General features: G+C 41.8%; 2 protein-coding genes across 3 annotated transcripts in view; both read right to left on the reverse strand.

Annotated features, from left to right (window-relative positions):
• LOC309705684 (E3 ubiquitin-protein ligase SMURF2) overlaps positions 1-10,239 on the reverse strand; it is a 53,579-nt gene extending 43,340 nt beyond the window's left edge. The window contains exons 1-2 of one of the 2 annotated variants that reach the window (XM_082531604.1): positions 9,709-10,239; positions 9,431-9,525 (exon numbers count right to left, since the gene is read on the reverse strand). In XM_082531604.1, the coding sequence (XP_082387730.1) occupies positions 9,431-9,482 (52 nt within the window). In that variant the 5' untranslated portion in view covers positions 9,483-9,525; positions 9,709-10,239. Of the gene's footprint in view, positions 1-9,430 lie in introns of both variants that reach the window. The other variant, XM_082531603.1, reaches the window with a different exon arrangement.
• A 4,171-nt stretch (positions 10,240-14,410) lies between these two features.
• LOC309704218 (pleckstrin homology domain-containing family F member 2-like) lies at positions 14,411-16,090 on the reverse strand. The gene is made up of 2 exons (XM_082529264.1): positions 15,743-16,090; positions 14,411-15,474 (listed from the first exon to the last, which is right to left on the reverse strand). The coding sequence occupies exons 1-2, from the start codon at positions 15,987-15,989 to the stop codon at positions 14,879-14,881; spliced, it is 843 nt and encodes a 280-aa protein (XP_082385390.1). The 5' UTR covers positions 15,990-16,090; the 3' UTR covers positions 14,411-14,878.
• Between the last annotated feature and the right edge of the window lie 2,965 nt (positions 16,091-19,055).

Below are 19,055 nucleotides of genomic sequence, written 5' to 3' on the forward strand. Positions count from 1 at the left end.
TGCCTTTGCAAAAAACCTGTTGTATGACATGGGGAAAACTTGCCACACACATCCACACGTGAGAGGAAAGAGGCTGGCAGCATTCTTAATGTGAGAGCATTTCATCCGCCTCACGTCACCTTTTCCCTCCGTGATACAGTCCGCTGCAATTGCATAACAGAGGAGTCCGGCCCTCCTATTTTCAGCTCCCAAATAGTGGGAAACCATGCCACAATGGCACTGTGGCATTCCTGCTTCCCCTGCGCAGTACATCACTCTCTCTTTCCACTCTGTGTGCTACAATGTGCCTGACAGAGAGCCATCCAGACGAGTAAAGTCTTCCACAGTACCATCACTACTAAGTGAGAAGTCAAAACAGTGAGCGGAGCAGAGCAGAGGCACCGCTCGGGCTTCTGCAAGCTTGCACCACTGTTGGCTTGGACCTGAGCTGTTTTGAGTGGCTGCGTGGCTCTTCTAGCTTCTTGGCTCCTTTGCCCACTCTGATGTAATGGAGGAGAGCAGAGGAGAGGCTTGGATCAAGCTGCAGTGGAGGGGTGCTTAGTACCAACTTGTTTAACAGAAGTTGAGGACCACCGCGTGCTCCCTCCAAAATTTCCCGGGGACTTTTAGTTTCTAAGAATGACTTCACAGCTTCGTCTGGGAGCACCGTTACATCATTACCACCATGCCATATTTTCCCTTCTGCACTTCGCCAATGGATGCGTTGCACTGGGTGGATCTCGGGACAATAACAGCACGGTCATCGTAGATGAAAGCGCTCCGCTGCACGCCAGCAATGTCCGACTAACGCTGTGACGTCACATGTTCATTAACAGTAATTGTCAGCATTAACTAGAGCCGAATGCCGCTGTGTGCAGGTGCATGCAATAAACGGCTTTTACAATGCGCTGCGAGTCGCGTTTAAAGTGCCTGACAAGTGTCAACAGGACATGCGTCATCATGTCTGACCCAAATTTAGCCATGCTGAAACCATTTGTGAGGGCATCCATGTGTGTGAGGAACGAGGCACACCCGTGCTTTTCTAAATTATTAAGTAATACTTGTTTAAGATGCTCCTGTTTTTTGTTAAATATGAGACGATATGCTTTAGCTCAAAAGTTGAGAAATCCCTGTATTACAGCAGCCAAAATAAAATATCTAAAGTAGAATTTGAAAGCTTGTAAATGAATAATGAAACAGCATAAGGCACAGTCTGTCTCATCCTGCAGAGAGACGCCATCACCTTGGACTGCAGCTGGCCAAGGAAGTCCCTGCTCCGCTCTGAAACCTCGGTGAGCTTCGTGCATACAGCTCTCCACTGGCTGCAGGTTCAGGATTTTAAGAGCCAAAGTACAATCACCAGCTGCGGTGCAAGATGGTGGAGTTGAACCGTGTCTGACCGTGGGATGAGAAGCTCTCTGGACAGACAGCAGAAATACGAGATGGAGAGGCCAGGGCTAGCTGAACTTTTAAAATAAGACCGGGGGGGGGAGATCATCCACCGGTAAACCGAGTGCAGATAGAATTGCTCTCTCAGACAGTTGGAAAAATTGCTAAGATGAGTCACCAAATATACTTTGCTGCCTACAATAAAATAAAGTCTGTGTGCAGGAAACTCTGCAAACCTGTTGCTGATAATCGTTTTTCTGCATTGGACTGCTCTGCAAAAAGAAATATTTTGGTTGAGAGGAAAAAAGCAGCACCGTTGGTGGCTGGTTACATCACTAGAATCTGAAGTTGGATATCAACCAGAAAAAACTATTAGACCCAGCGCAGATGAGGGGGTTAACAGCACTATACACCCGCAATACCAGTGGCGGTCAATACAGGCCTGGAATAATTCAAAAACAACAACCGTGTGGCAACAGTGGCAGAGATTTTACAACCCAATGTGGCTACAGAGAGAACAATTTAAACGGAGTCCTGTTTGGTCAGTAGATGAAAGAAACTGTGCTGACTAAATAATGAGTAGGCACGCACTGCAGGGCCCTGATGACTTGATGATTTCCTGTTTCATGTTTAGAAAAGCGCCTAGCTCAAGGCATCAAATGCACATTCCATATAGTTTAACCCATTTTTCCAATACTTACTAAAGTGTATAGGTATGCAGACATTTCAAAGACAAGCTTAGACGTGTTTATCTATAACTAAGTATGCCTACACAATTAGTGCACAAGTCTCCTGCTGTATTGGTCTTTTAAAAAAAACGCTTTTAGTCTTAAGCCATTTGTACATCAAACACTTTGCCTGTAATAATATGGGTTAAAAGCAGATATCAGACTACATCTGTAAACATGAGTGAGTTCAGTGTCTGTAGCATCTGCCCGAGCGCTGACTCATCAGGCACTCCCAGTTTTGGCTGGATCTTGAGTTTGATATCTTAAGTGACTTCCTGCGAAGGAAACCGCAACGCTTATCAACCAGACAGTCATTCGAGAGTAGACCGGGAATAGTGAGTAACTACGAGCCTCTGCACATATTTAGGATTTTTCTAACTCTGAGGCAAGCGCCACTGCTAAAATATCATAGTTACTTGTCTGTGCGTATGCGGTCAGATTTTTTTACTGCACAGGAATCCAGTGGTGTATTTTCTCAGCTTCAGAGGAGATGCCATTGGAAATGTGATCTGGTGTGAATATAAACATCTCTCTTCTGATCCTGTCTCCTAAGAGCACTCAAGGGGGCTCAAACGTCAGGCTAAGGCATGAACAGACATTTCCAGTCAGCTGTTGGCGTCTTGTGGCTTTAGCACCAACACCACCAACAGCTGGTAACACTGGGAGACTAGAGAGCACCCCATCTGCTTAAAGTTAGTCAGAGTTACACAGATAATCTTGTCAACCCCTGTCCATCAGAGTTTAAAGTCAACCTAGCACGTTGAAGAATTAATCTCAGGTTACATGCATGCGTCGATGTTTATCAGTGCTAATGAGACTTTGTGCAAACGTGCTGAGTGATCTCACCTGGGCACGCTGCTGAGTGATAAAAATAAATAAATAAATAAATAATCGCAGACATCCTGACCATCAGGTGAAAGACAACTCGAGCTTCATGCACACATGGGTGATTCTGACCCAAGTTACCCTCAAATTGTCAGTAAAATAAGATATAATCACAATGTCTGATGGATACTGTTCTTCAGTATACACTTCTTTTAGACATGCAAGGGCATCTAAAGTCAAACAGGGTTCTGGACTGATATCGGTTATGCATGCAACTCTCTAATGGAAAAAATACCCTCAAGTGGAGTTTCTAACTTCAAAGGGAGAACCAGTTTGGGAAGTAGGCAAGAAATGGAGCTGGGGTTGGGAGGGTTGGGCTTTTGGGACCGACAGCATGTATAACAGCTATGCAGGGGATGATAGGAGAAGTGACTGCGGGCGAGAATCTGTTTAGTTTTCACTGGAACGTCCCTCCCTCACACGCACCACTAATCCAATTCAAGCCCATTAACCACCACAGCCAGGTTAAGAGAGCAGGCCTTTGAAGGTCTTCCCCAAACCACCCTGAAGGATTAGCATTTTTCCAAAGGCCAAAGAGATGGTCTCACTCTGTGCACTCTTTTTTTTTCCCCTGTCAGGCCCACAGAAGCCACACCACTAGTGCGATCCTGGAGTGTAGCGATCCTGATCTGACTCATCCCGGACCCTGAATATACCCTGCTAATCTAAATTCTTTAAAAACTGTAATTAACCGTGGCTTCGAGCACATATACTACATAAAACATAGGTATGGAGGTCGTCCCTGTCTCAAGATAACAGCAGACATGATCATCCTTCTCTACCTGGAGGGCCAATTGACACACAGTGCAAAAGATGTACATCTGTGTGTGTGTTTAGTGTTTAAATGGGTCAGAAGATGAGGCGGCACAACCTACATGTGAGGCAACCACACAAGCTTGAGAAAAGCAGTGCATTTTTCCCCCTCCGATTTGGCCTTTAGTCCCATTTATTCATCTAGATTTTTGTCTGGGTCAACACTGGTTTGATTCTGCCTTTGATAACTCCACTGTCCTGGCCACTAGCGCTGCTGTCAAATAAAAGGCATAAAGGCCTGCAACCTCCAATACAGGAAGTCTGAGGCACACAGAGGGCCTGCGTGTCAGACTTGAGCATCTCGGGGACCTGAATTGTCTCAGTTGTGGTCCCAACTCTGCCAACAAGAGCTCAAACGGCCGCACTGAAATTCCCAAATATCTGTCGCACAGCTTCAACATCTGGATCGAAATGTAAAAAAAAAAGTTACTCCCCAAATAACAGCTGTAGATAAGCTACCAGGATGGATCATGAGTGGTCTGCTTTGCTTCTCAAAGGACTATGAGCTCTGTACCCTACTGGTATCTCTAGAACTAATCCCCTTCGGATACAGGCCACCCCGGCTGAGGATCTCTGCTGTCGAAAACTTGAGTACAAACAGGGAACACCGCGGCTGATTTTCCCTATTCTTTCAGACACCAAATAAAACAGAGTGTGTGGATACAGGAAAATACTGTTTGTTCGAATATTAATATCACAAAGCAACCAATATGAGGTGTTGAAGCTCTGCTCAGCAGGAAGAGTTAATCTCCCCAAACCACACACGCTGCCCACTAATCAAACCCATACACACTGTTATAATTCAGCGAGCACATACATCTGCGAGCCACCCAGTGACACAAGCAACACACTAGACGCCTGAAGTCCCGCTGAGTAATACGACTGCGGTTCTTCACTTTACTTATTATCATAAGGGGATCTAGACTGCTCTGCTCCCCACCTGTCGGGGGTGACGTTTGGACAAGTGTTCGAGTCTGGGGAGCACTTCCTCTCTACAAAGCTGCCCACTCTTCTCTCCCGCCTGCTACATCTGGTCTCCTCTGGGCCGTTGCTGGCAGCAGTTGAGGGCTAAAGCAACCGCAAGAAGGCTTTGTCCTCATCGAGGAGCAGCTGAACCAACAGGAAAGCCAACTTCAGCCAGTCAATTAATTGATGGGACAATTTAAAAATTATGGGAGGCTCACAGCGGAGGGGGGGGGGGTGTTTACAAATGATGTGCCATAATTGCTCGTTGCATTCCTCCACCCTTGTTGTTTTATTTTCTCCACCTCTCCCACTCCTCCCTGGTCTTTTTCAGCTATTCTTTTGTTTTCTTTTACAACCTGTCAAAAGCTTAGAAAAAAACAAAACAAAAAGTAAAAATGTGGAAATGTTTGCTCAAGATGCATGACCGCGATGGGCCGAGCAGAGTCAACATTTCACCACATGCAGCTAATCACTGTGTATTTACAGTGTATCCTGTCTGAACACCCAGATGCACCCAAATCACTTCCATACAGCCACTCTGTAAAAATGGCTCTGACTGAGGCCACATGAATGCACCGAGCAGCCAGCTCAGACCACATTAAAACATTTTTGATGATCAGGTCCTGTGTGCCTCCACAGCCTCATCGGTGCCCAGCTGTGTGTGTGTGTGTGTGTGTGTGTGTGTGGGGGGGGGGGGGGGGGGGGGGGTTCTTCTGCAGTTAAGCAGCATCCAAAAGACCCTCATCTGGAGGCGATGAGCTGCACTGAAAAGCGAGGACTTGCAATTTAAAAAAGACCCAAGTCTTTCACTCCAACCCACACTGGGCCTTTGTTGCAGCTTTCAAATAAGTGTGTTTTTTTCTGCATGTTCATTCATTGGTATATTGCAAACCACTTCATGAAAAATAACAGCACTGTCAAACTCTCATGTGTGGTTATTTAAAACAGAAAAAAAAGAAAGAAATAAACTAAACACAAAGTGCATCAGACAGAAGGACGATCGGAGAGTGATGAGGAAGCTCGGTTAGAGAGGGTGGGAGTGAAATATGCTTTGGACCCTGGTCTGAGAGGGAAGAGGCTTACAGTCGGAAAGAACAGGAGTGACTCAGAGAGGAAGAGGTGGGAACGCGAATGGAGAATTGCAGGGAATCCCACTGAGATAGCTCTCTTCGGCGGTTCACGCCGCGCCAAAGAATTCAGATGAGCAAACCATATGCTTAACAAGTCACATGTAAACTCAGAGCTGAGACACAACAGCAATAACCCGTAAAGGACCTAACCAGAAGAGACAAAAAAAAAAATTAAATTAAACATCGGTCAGTTTTATTATTCTGGTGCACATCTTTCCAGATAGAAGCATTTTTCATGAGGACATCGCTCCAACTGTGCCTGATTATTAACCATCTATTTTATGTGTCTGATTTTACTTCTATGACAGGCGAGCTTGTGGTTCTATATTTGCTGAGGGTACAAATGACATGCTCTCTTTTCTGCAAAGTTTAAAAAATTCAGGCACAGATGATGGAAAGCATCCCAAGTTATGCCAGAAGCCAGGCGTGCATGACAGAGCTTAAGATGCATCGGACGATAAGACGAGTCGTTTCTCAGCAATTTCACTTAGGTGCATGTGATGTAATGTTACGCCATTAGCCGTGTTTGTTTCATGACATAACTTAGCAGACATCAGCTGCAGGTTATAATGGAAACCTGCCCTCAGGAGCCTAAGTGTGGGCTTTAGCAGCTTGCTTGTGATATTTTTTTTCCCCTGCTTTAATAGCCGGCAAACATCTGCAACATCTGCTTTAAATGGACAGGAGGCTTGTCAGCGAGGAGAGAAGCCTACGACGCAAACAGTTCTGGGCCTGTTTAAATGTAGCAACTCATCACTCACAACCTGTCGGGGGAAGAAATTAATCAGAGAGCTATGTCAAAAAAAAAAAAAAAACTCCACTGGAGATGACAACACGCAGCTACGACATAGCAACACTCTCTGAAGTCATTGCTTCTTCTGTACCGACCTAGTACACAGAGCTGTGCAGGGCTAAACAAAGAAACATAATGACAACGTGGAGTGAAGCTTCAAATATGAAAGTGAGGACTCTGTCTGCCTTCCTACAGATATATCTTTCTACGTAGCACTCTTAATTCTTATTCTCATGTATATATCTCATGTATAGCTCATGCACATATCTTTCTACGTAGCACTTTTAATTCTTATCCCTACTTTTATTTTTTCATGTCTATTTAAGTGCTATTTATGACACTATGTTTGCACTGAAGCACCGCAGCAATTTCCTAATGTTGTAAACCTGCTCAACATTTGGCAATAAACCCCTTTCTGATTCTGATTCTGATTCTGAGAACTTCCTCTGAGCTCCGCTTTGCACGAGCTGGAGAACAAGGGATCGCGACGGCCTGAGCGAAGGAACAGAGTGGACCATATGGATGAGATAGCACCAGATTACATAAGTCTGGAGGGGGGGGGGGGGGGGGGGGGGGACTTTCCATGGATAGCTGGTGTTACTGAAAAAACAAAACAAAGCATGCAAGGATCCTGAAAGCCAAACACATACATGTGTGCAAGTAGTAGTTTCTATTTCTCTTGCTGATTGATAAGTAGGGAGCTTAATATTGACTCTTGATGAGTGTTTCACAAGTTTAACTGAGCTTAAACAGGAGAGGTGCGCTGCAATGTCCTGCTCTCACCATTTTTTCCCTACAGTGGACTCAGATTCTTCGAATTCCACCAGGAGACGACTGCAGTGACAAACTAGTTCACAACCGAGACTTTTATTATGCTCATCTCCAAAGTCGCATTTTTCCTCAACCCTGCAAGTCTACTAGAGTAGCTTTGCATGACACGGGGTTCAAAATAATCCTTGTTTAACTTGTATAGCTTCTCAGTTCATATACTCTCTGCAACAAGCCCTTTTAACTTTAAAGGTCCACTTTAATTTGAAGTTGTGTACCTAAAAAAAAATGACATAACTTCATTTTGCAAAGTAGAGTTACAAAGTGCTTCACAGTTTAAGTAAAATCCACACATCAAAGTATAACGATCCAAAATACGGACACATAGACAGCCATATAATCAACTATTCACACTTCAATACATGCAAATAGTTGTAAACAAGGGTCGAAAATAAAGGGGACGAGACTAAGGGAAAGCTAATGTGTTTTCAGCTTTAAAACCAATAACACAATCAGCTGACCTGACAGGCTGAGGAAGGCTGTTCCACAGCTTGGATGCCAAAACCTAAAAAGCAAGATCACCTCTGGTTTTAAAATCAGAGCGAGGGACAGTTAGGAGATCCTCGGTAGAGAATGGGAGAGGCCAGCTGTAGTCATTGGGTCTCAGATGCTCTGCTATATAAGCAGGGCTCTGTACATGTCGAGCTTATATGTTAATAACAGTGTCTAGTTTCTGTTAGCAGCCTTACTTCAGAGGAACATCACTGTAGAGAAAGTAAGGACTGGGATCCTAACAGTTTTGAAGGCAACGCATTCTCAAATACACACTCATATACAACTGTATGGATGATCAGTATCTAATTTTTGCGTCATTGTGAAACTGTTGCTGAAAGCTTTCCTGTCTTCTGCCACTCTGCATGTATCCCACTCACCTCACTGAGATCCCCTGTTTATCTCCACTTGTTCCTATCAGAAACATCACCAACTTAAATGTTTCCCTCGGCAGTTCCTGGTGGAACAAACAGCCCTTTAATTGGATTCAGGTCGGACCTTGGACGCACATCAAAACAAAACAAAAAAAGACCCAGGAGGCAGCCGTCTGACCCCCTCTTCCAGTCAAAACAGTGAGCTGCTCTCGTGTAAACCTTTTTATTTCCCCCCCTCCTGAGTGTGCTGATGCCGAGGAGAGCGACAGGTCCGAGCAGACCAGCACAGCTACATGCTACTTCCAAACAAAGTGACATTCAAGTGTTTCCCAGTGAATCATAACGTAGCGGTACAAAGGGGGCCACGGGTTCACGGATACAACTTTAACCTGCTTTAACGACGACACCAAAACAAAGGGGGGCAGCCGTTTGTCGGTTCTGGCGCACTGCTCGCTCACTGCTCAGACTCCAGTGACCTGAGCTGCTTATCATCTCAGCCGAAGCTTGTCCTGTCATAAAGACTTGATTAGAGCTAACCGGGAATGCTACGTTCAGCTAGCCAACTTTTGTGCGAGCCCGTCTGTCAGCGGAACAGCACAACACTTGTAAAGCTCCCCTTTGTTTAAAAATAATGGAATTTTACGAGCTGGAATATAAATGTGAGACACTAATACACACTAAGGTTTGATAAGCGTCAACCAGCTACAACTGGAAGGCGGCTCATTACTGGAGCTGAGCGACCCGGGTACCACTGTTATGGCTGGTGGTGCTTTACTGGCGACAATCACGAGGCTGAGACTATTTCCAAGAGCAACAATATCCTCATTAAGCGTTTTCCTCGCTTTTCCTGCTTGCCTTAGCCCTGTGAAGTCAGCTAGTAATTTAAATACACTGTTGCTGCTAACAAATCTGTGCAAATGAGAGCAGAAAGCACCGGCGGCGAGCCAACTCCGTAGCCCATGTGAACTGTTCCCAGCCAGCAAATACACGGAGCCTTCCTAGCTGGTGTGTGTGTGTGGGAATACGTGGGGATTTAAAAGCGTTGCAGGCTACCTGTTAATCGCAGCTTCACGGGGCCATTCCGCCGAACTCCTTGGTTAGACATCTCCTCTCGACCCCAGCCGTCACTGCGCGTCCCAAAAAAATGTCTATTTAAATGTAAAAAATGACAAGGTTTATCAACCTCTCCGCCAGTTTTAGACAATAATGGAGTCAAAGCATTGTGGCCCGGATGTGGACTGAACTGCCATAGCGATCGCTCACAAATGAGAAAAATTAAGGAAAAGGAAAAAGAAAAGCCCGAGTGGAGGGCTGCTGCAAATTGCATTTACTGGAAATGAGGCCGCCGTTGCTGGAGCGTGTGAACGAGCTGGTGGTGGAGCCGAGGCGCTGCTTATCTTCACATCTTCATTGAGAACCTCTTCCTCGGACTGTGAGAGTCCTCCTCTGCTCGTCGAGAGTTGAACTGCGGAGCCCTCCGGGGTAGATCCCCCTTCAGGAGGCTGCTGCTGGGAGCTGACCAGTGACGACAACACGCTTTGTGGGAGTGAAGCATTTCTCCAACATGTGGCATATAACTATGAATCATATATACAGCCTCCTCCAACAAGGGTTGGTGATGAGTAGGACCGCCTTTGATGGCACAGGCAAGCCCAGCTCCCTGTGTTTATATCCCTTTATTAATTTAACATGGGCGTAGTTACAGTCTGAAGTTGCCCAAATTGTTTTAAAGACGGGCACATTTACATTCCAGGTGTCAAAATATATGAAAATTCTTTTGACAGTTTTTTTTGTTGTTGTTTGCTGTCAACTAATCATAGTGGAAAGTAAAACATCACAGTGATTTTGCGGTCATTAAAGTGTGTTCAGCATTTGCAAATTGATGATTCATTTCATAAATTATGAGGCACTATTTATCCCTACATAAGCTGCCTTTATAGGTTAAAATTATCAGTATCAGTTTTGGTATCGGTAATACTGGCTCTGTGTTTACTTGGTATTGAATCAATACCAAAATTTGCAATGTCACGCAGCACTAACACGGATACCTTAGCTCTTTTTCTATTTATTAGTGTTTTCTTAAGTTGCACTGCATTTGACCTCTCAGGGCCACCGTATATGGGTATCTAATTAATGATCTGTAATAATAAGCAGTAATATCAGAAATTAAAAAACAATCCTAAATAAGTAAGTAACAAAAACATCATTAACAAAAATGAAAGGAAATATGTCACTCAGGTGAACAGGTGAACACCTTAACAAAGGGGAAAGTCAAGACTATCCACTACGTTGACAAAAGTATTGGGCCAAACTCTTTGAATCTTTGAATTTAGATGTTTTCAGTCCTGTGGCCATAGGTGTGTAAAATGTAGTAACAAGCCATGCAGTCTGCCTTTATAACATATTGTTTGTGAATGAACGGGTTGTTCTTAAGAGTTCACTGAATTTGAGTGTGATAGTGTGATAGGATGCAACAGTTGCAACAAGTTAGTTTGTGAAATTTCTTTGGTCCTACATGTACAACAATCAGCTGTTAGTGCTATTGTTGCAAAGTGGAACCACAGCAACTTAGCCATGAACTTTTAGAACGTGTTCTCGCTGAGTGCTGAGTCTATAGTGTGTAAAAATCACCAACGCTCTGTCAACTCAAAGCTGCAGAGTTCCAAACCTCACAGAGAGCTGGGCATCTTGTATGCCCAGCTCTCCTCCACTCTCAACATACCCTGGAATAGCAGCTCGAAGAAGGCTCACAACACCATAAATGACTCCTCCCATCCAGACTACAAACTGGATCTAAACCAGGGATGTCAAACTTATACTACACTGTGGGTCACATACAGCGTACCTGATCTCAAAGGGGTCAGACTCTTTCTGTCAGCTTAAAGAAAGTTACTACCTTTAACTTAACATTTAATCCCAGAGATATTTTAATACAAGGAAACTGCATTAAATTGGCGGGCCTAATTATACGATGAAACACAGGTGAGAGTAATGACGATGGGGCTTTCAGTCAAAAATGAGAGGAACAAAAGCAGGAAAAAGGCTTGAAAAAGACAGAAAAAAACCGAACCTACAGACTAAAACAGGAAATGACAAAAACATGAAAAACTAACACATGAAGACAAACGTTCAGGCCGGAGGCTGGAAAAACCATAAACACAGCCAATGTAACAAGGATCAAACAGAACAAATACACTGCAGAAACCTGAAACTATGACATGTTATGACATGACAGAGCGCTTTGAGTAGAAAAGCGCTATATAAGAATCAGTCCATTTACCATTTATCATTTAATCATTGTTGGCTCGCAGACAGACAGACAGGCCTTCAGGCTGGTAGCAGAAGGGTAGAAAAACACATCTTCTCTCACAGGATGGTCACATAAATCAGTCAACCTCAAAGAGCAATTAATATTACTCCCCAACATTATCATATCTGCTATACATAATAATAATAATGATAATAATTAAAAGAATGCCAAATATATCCAAGATACTGACAGGTGAGGGGATAAACTTTCAACAGTTAAAGCAGCACATCATCTGCCAAAGCCAGTGGCCTATTTTTCATATTTCAAGTAAGCAGTCTGAATCTGTACCAAGATCTTCATTTCCTCATGCTCCACCTCTTCACCCACTTTCAGGAAATTCGCTGACAGATATACAAACAGACAAATAGCTCTATGTGTCTGATCATATTGTAATTAAAGCATGGGAAGCCCCAAGCATCCCGACAATGTGGTAATTTTACTTTTGAACACTAGGTGTTCTAGTCTTTGTGGCTGTACTTCTATTAAACTTCTCAAAAGGGATTCATGTATTTTTTCTTAAACCAACAAGTATTTATTTGTACTTCATGCTCTGTGTTGACCAGTATATCAGTACTAGTGCTGATATTAAATGGGTTCTGTGGAAACCATTCCACGTGACTGAGCGAGAAGCAGTTTGCCTCTCAGTCTAATAAACCCTTCACTGCACAAGGAGCCATTTTTGGTAACTTAAATGGACATCAACATTGACCTCGTTATGACTCACTGTGATTTCGTAGAACCAGGTGAATTTCTTCCAGTCAATCAGCAAAGATCAGGTTATGTGGCAGATAATGCAGTGAGATCACTGCATCAGCTCGATCAGCCTGAAGTATTTCAAACTTCAGCGTTCTTCAAGAATTCAGGAAACTGGGTGTTTTTGGCCTTAGCTACTCACACACTTGTCATCATCAGAGATGGGCAGTAACACATTACAAGTAATGTATCATTGTAATCCGATTACTTTTTTCAAGTAATGAGTAAAGTAAGGGAGTGTTTTACTTGCATCTATTTGAAAGAGTGAGTGTAAACAGAAAAAAATATATCTTATTTTATATTCTGGAATATGCAGAAAATAGGTTTAATTGTCAAAGACTGTTGCATATAATTTAATTTTTGCTTGATGCAATGTGCACAAAGTTAAAAGATTAAAACTAATAAAACAAGTTTTGAAAAGAGACTTTTTTATTTGATTACATTTTGTATGATGTATTATGCAGAAAAAGTAGAATTGGGCTGAAAGGTCTATTGCTTTATTGCCTATTCAGGTTGTGTATCATGTTTTTAAAAAGTAACTAAGTAACTGAGTAACTAACTACTTTTGAAAATAAGCAGTCAGTAAAGTAACGGGATTACGTTTTTTTGGATAAGTAATCAGTAATTAGTTACTAATTATTTTTTTTCAAGTAACTTGACCAACACTGGTCATCATAACATCAAACAGGGGTAACTTAATGAAACCCTTGCATTAGAAAAACTTAAAAGATTGTTTAACTTTTAGAAATTAGTGAAATGTGTAGTATAAAGACGGTGACCTGTTTACTTAAAATTAGCAGCAGGTATTAGACATTGACCAGACGGATCTAAGGAGCCATGATATCTCCAAAACAAAACAAAACAAAAAAAACAAAAAAATCAAATCAAAACAAAACAAAACAAAACAAAACAAAACAAAACAAAACACAAACAAAACAAAACAAAACAAAACAAAACAAAACAAAACAAAACAAAACAAAACAAAACAAAACAAAACAAACAAACAAAAAACAAAACAAAACAAAACAAAAAACAAACAAAAAAAAAACTCCAGAAAAACAAAAAACACTCCTAATAAATAAATAAATAAATAAACATAGGTAAACAGGATATTTGATGTTGCCAGAACTTTGCATATCACTGTACAGTGATCCAGTGACAGATTTGACCCATTTATACATCATTTTCTTTATTCATTTATTTTTTGTGACCTTATAATAGTTTTATTATACTTAAATCACATATATTGGTGTTTACTTTTACTGTAAGTCTTATTACTGCTAAAATTAACGGAATAATTCAATATTTATAATTTATTTAGTTTTAATTGAGTTGCATACAAAAAATGTGCAGAAACCACCACTAGTTAGAAGGCAATTTGTCTACTTCTTGTTACATAGTTACAGTTTCTACATCAGTATTTTGCTTTCAGTCGATTTACTGTTCTTTCAAAACTGGCTGACTGACTCAAAAATGTACTCGCTTTTGTTTTGGAGCTGTCTACTGTATTAGGATGTGCTCGATTCAGAGAGTTAACTAGAATGAACTTAAATCTTTGAAAAGAAGTGTAAATGTTTAGCCACATTCTGTTATTACCGCATTATTATAGCAGCGTCATCAAGTACTGTAACACTAGGACTTGCTACAGTTTGATATGTATGTTTGTATGTTATATTTATGAAAAATGCCAGTGAGAAGAAAAATGATGATAAATCAATGGTGCTGTAAAGGTTCTATGTGTTTTCCCGAATGGTTTTTATATACATGCTTATTGGAAAAATGTATACCCTAAGTGGGTGAGGAACTATATACGGTTACTTCACTGACCTTGACTTGCACAATAAAAACCCCAAAAAGTCACAGAAGTACAAGAAAACACTGTAATATGCTCCAATAAGACTCTGAGGGCTAAACAGAGGACTTATTACTAAATGATGAGATTTCAGTGTTGTAATAACATCTCTCACAAATTGATTATCTGCACTTTATTGTTGAGGTTAAGGAGCAGCAAAAGAGCAGATACTGGATGCAAATACTTTACATGCATTCAAACAAAGAAACGTGCATTCAGAGTCACATGCACAGGGAGAAGACAGTGCTTTTTGGAATAGAAATATCCTTTATTGTGAAATTCAGCTGTTCCAGCAGCAAAGTGACAGGCAGATGGAGCATTATTCATTTAACTAGCATGGTTAATGGCACTGAATATGTACAAAGATGATATATTCTTGTCTTTTTAAAATGATTTTTTCGACTCACTCCTGATTTGTTATTTACAGTGCAAATTGTTGCGTGTACAGCCTAAGATTAAAACACAAATAGACACAAACAAATAATACGTCGTCACATTTATCTTTACATTTACATAACTTCATGTAAGAAAATCAACTTTGTGTAATCTGAATCCATTCAAAAGCGTCTTTGTTGCAGTTTATTGGCTACTGTGATGGTATTGACTTTGGGTAATCATAAATGCTCAGTCGTTCCCAAGTCCCGTTTTTGGTGTCCAGCCAGTTGCTGGGAGAATAGAGCCCTATCTCTCCTTCCTCCACTTTCTCATTTTCCTCACCAGAAGGACAAAACTCTTCCTCCTCTGAGCTGCTTTTCCCGGCGCTGTCTCCCCTGTCGCGAAACTTCTCTTCATTAATATTCTTGTAGCAGAAACTGCAGATCCTCAGCTTTTTAGTGGGGTGGATGTGATCGATAACGGCACGTTGCTTTGAGCATGAATTGCAGACTAAGAAGCCGCAATTCCTGCAGTGGTGTCGACGATTGACCCCACTAAACTTTGTAGAGAGGCACCGCATGCATTTGCAAGCAGCCGGATCAGGAATCCAGGAAACAGCAAACTTCTTGGAAGGTTTGCGGCTGGTGCCCTGCATTAGGCTGGACCGGCATTCATTGATGTGCTCTATCCAGGCCTTCTTCTCCTCGTATGAAGGGGCGGACACAAAAAAAGACTTGCTCTGTGTTCGGATCAGCCACTGATGCTTGAATATGTCACTGTCCTCCAGGTCTTCCAGCTCAATGTCCTCTAAAATCATAGTGATTTGATAACAACATAAAAATTACATGGATAAAGTGGTATGAGCAGAAAGCTGAACATATGAAGTTAAATTAGCACAGCACACTTGCTATTTTCTACTTGCCAGTCATATTATGGACAGTATTCAATAGTGTTGGCTCTTCTTGAAGCTTTTGTCTATATTTCTTTCTCTTCAGTCATAAAATTGTTTTTTGGCAGTTTCACATTAATCTTCTCACAGTAGGTTAGCTGCAGGAAACGCAGATGAATGTCTCACCTAAAGGGATGATCTTCTGCTTTTTGTACCAGCGACCAGGCACAACAATGCTGCCGTACACCAGAATATCAGTGAAGAGGAAGAGGATTTTCTGCTGTATCTTCTTGCGACCCTGCTTAAACACAGTTCCCTCTCCGATTAGAATCCGGCCCGGCTTGGACAAGGGCTTCCCTGCTTGATGGAATGAACTCTCCACCGCCTGCACACGCTCTTGGTTCTCTCGTTCAAAGGTTGGGTGATCCATCATTTCTTTGGCGTGAACAAGTTGTGCAGCTTGATAGTGTCTGAACTCCAGAGTGCCTTTTTAAACTATTGGTGGTGATGTAACGGGGCGGGCCAAGTGACAAACATGTTATACTGGAAGGCAAGAAAAGGGAGTAGTGAGGCAGATGTAACTCTAATGATAATGAAGGGTGATTCTCGTTACAGGTTCCAAGACTGCACTCTAGCGATACTGCCCCCTGATGGTTACAAGCAGCAATTACAACCTCGCTGCACTGATGTGCCAAAAAGTGATCGTATGCCAATCACTTTTTGCGTGTTTTTTATGTCTAGATCTCTTTTTATGTTTTTATATAGTTGCTTATATTGTTAAATAGGCTGCAGTAAACAGAGTTTAAAAATGGGTTATATGTTATATCAAATTTTAAAGCAGCTCTATGAATCTGCTTTATTGTACCTACATTATAAAGATCCATCCAGTCCTTTTCGGCCACTTGAAGAACATCACAGTTTTTTAAAGGACTGTGATTTTTTTGTAACTTCTGCAGCCCTCCAGGCCAGACCTCGTTTGAAAACGACATTTTTAATGTCAGCGACACTTTTTACCTGAATAAATGAAAGCTGAATAAAAGTCACATCTGATGAAAGGAAGTTTCTTTTTGGATCAAAATGAATTGATCTCATTCATGAGAGAAACGTTTGACAGATTATATGACAGCAAGTCATTTACATCTGTTACCATCAATTATCTTTTGGCAAATACCAGAAATCACTTTGGCAAACGATCACTTTTTGGCACAACACTGGGCACCGGTCATTAGAGAACATGAATGATTATTGAATATTTAGTATGCAAACAGAATGACATAAATCTCTAGCATTCTGCACTTTATTCAAGGAAGTTAAGTAATGTGTTGTCTTTAAAAAGACAAAGGCGCGAGTGAATTAAAGTTGGATGTTATGTTTTGTTCACAGTGCCTGAATATATATCATGGTCAAGAAGGACTTCAAATGAGCCCTTTTGAGTCAGATAAATAATAATATAAGTAGTGATTTTTCAAAATAAAAGTCCTATGAAGGTTTTATGAATTTTCTCAGCAGTGACCTTAAAGAGTTGTCCAAACACACAGTGGAATATATCTATAATACACAGAAACACAAACTTGTGCAGAAATTATATTTTAATCAAAGTCACATGTGAACTATTTACAGAAAATCATATTGTGGGATTTTGACTTTTTGCCCATACGCAATGTCAATTTTTTCAAGTCCGTCCTCGTTGGTTGATGTCTCCACCACAGGACGATTCAGTCTCTCCCACAGCTTTTGTTTAATACTTCTCCCCAGCTCTAAACTGTAGGGACGTTTGCGGCCATTCTTGGACCTGCAAGAAGAAATTCAATCAAAATGATGCATGTGGTCAAAAACCATACTGTAACCATTTTAGAGCTGGCGATTTAAAAAAGTGACAGGACATTTGGAGACAAACGTACGTCAGCATGCTATCTACCACCTCATGGTAGACTCGCTGATAATCTTCCACTGAGAGGTTGTGGATTTTTAAAGGGCTGGAGCTGGAGCTGGTTGGCTGGTGGTCGGTACTGCATGGCTCGGGTCTGGGGGGCAATTATTTTGACACTGGCAGGTCATCATGTGAGATTGCAGAGGGAGGCACTGAGGTCTTTGGAGGTCGGGAAGAACTGGATGCTGGGCTTCGCTTCCTTTTCCGGGGCTGACTGACTGTTCTGTCACGGCGCCGGGGCCTCTGGGTTGAATTAACAACCTGGGGAAAGGTCAGAAGCACACAAGGGAATGTCAGTAGTTAATAGCGACCTCATTTTTTTCAAACAAGACAAAAATCTAAATTTGATGAACCACAATGAAGTCCAAACTCCAAAACCCTCAAATGATTCTGTTCCTGAAATTTTACACATCCAACCTGGTCCTTGCTGCAGCACGGTTGTTTCCTGCTGGCTCTGGGTTTCTTTGCATCACGGGCCTGGCATGCAGTGTTTCTCTTACAATAATTATGGTCTTTGAGGTGATCGGGCACAGTAAGCTGCAGGTATACACAAAAATGACAGTAATGCAGACATCAGTTAGTAGTTCATGAAACATTAAAAAAATAACAAACCCTTTCATATGTCCATAAACTACTTAAACCACTCGCATGGTTGAATAACTTGTCCACAGTGATTGTAACGACAAAAAATATCCAACATGTTCACATAAAATCATAAGAACTAAAACCAGGACAATGCATCAAGGTCAGTGTAATAAAAGACGTGTCAACTTATGGGCTCGTCGTGTTAGAGCTTCACTGCTGCATACCCCCAAATGACATGTCAAATAATAATTTGCATAAGCTAAACAAACACCAAAGTCCATGTTGTATTAAACTCTAATTTCTGTTATAATCATTGCTGCTTATTGCCGTTTTTGAACAATGCAGATGCACAAAATACCTTTGTAACTGGCTAAGCTTGGTCACGTGTGGCACCTTATATGGTGTCTGTGGAACCAGCTCCTAATCTGGAGTTGGGAGAAAGACATTCTCTTTACTTTTAAGATTAGACTTAAAACTTTCCAGTGTTACACTGTTGAAATGATGGGCCAACTCATCTCCCGTGCAACATATTTATTTTTACAGAAAACTGTAAAAACAGAAAAATAAGACCATCAGTTCTCTTTGGCGCGCAGGCCGTACGCTGCCTCTTCACCACTGGCACTACTTCTTCTAGTGTAGCGTCAGCTACCGAGGACCGAGCGCCCGTACAGGACCGAGCGCCCTCTGCTGGCGGAACTTATACAACAGTAAAACTTACATTGCAGTGGCCTTACTAAAAGAAAATGTCCTTGAGTATAAAATAAAATGGGGGGCTACTATTTTCATGTCTCTGTCTTTAACATAGTGCCACACTCTCCCCCACAAAATTAAATGTCACCTGACATTTCTGTGTGCATCATCTATTCAACCATAGCTTTAACACACTCCCACAGCCCATGGTCTCCAGAAGCCATTACAGTCAATAACCTGAGCCATAGTCACTGTACAGTTCCTCTGAACCAAAGTTGGCTGACCTAAAGTGTC

This window comes from Aulonocara stuartgranti, assembly GCF_965226115.1.
Source record: "Aulonocara stuartgranti genome assembly, chromosome: 4".
NCBI classification, from domain to species: Eukaryota; Metazoa; Chordata; class Actinopteri; order Cichliformes; family Cichlidae; genus Aulonocara; species Aulonocara stuartgranti.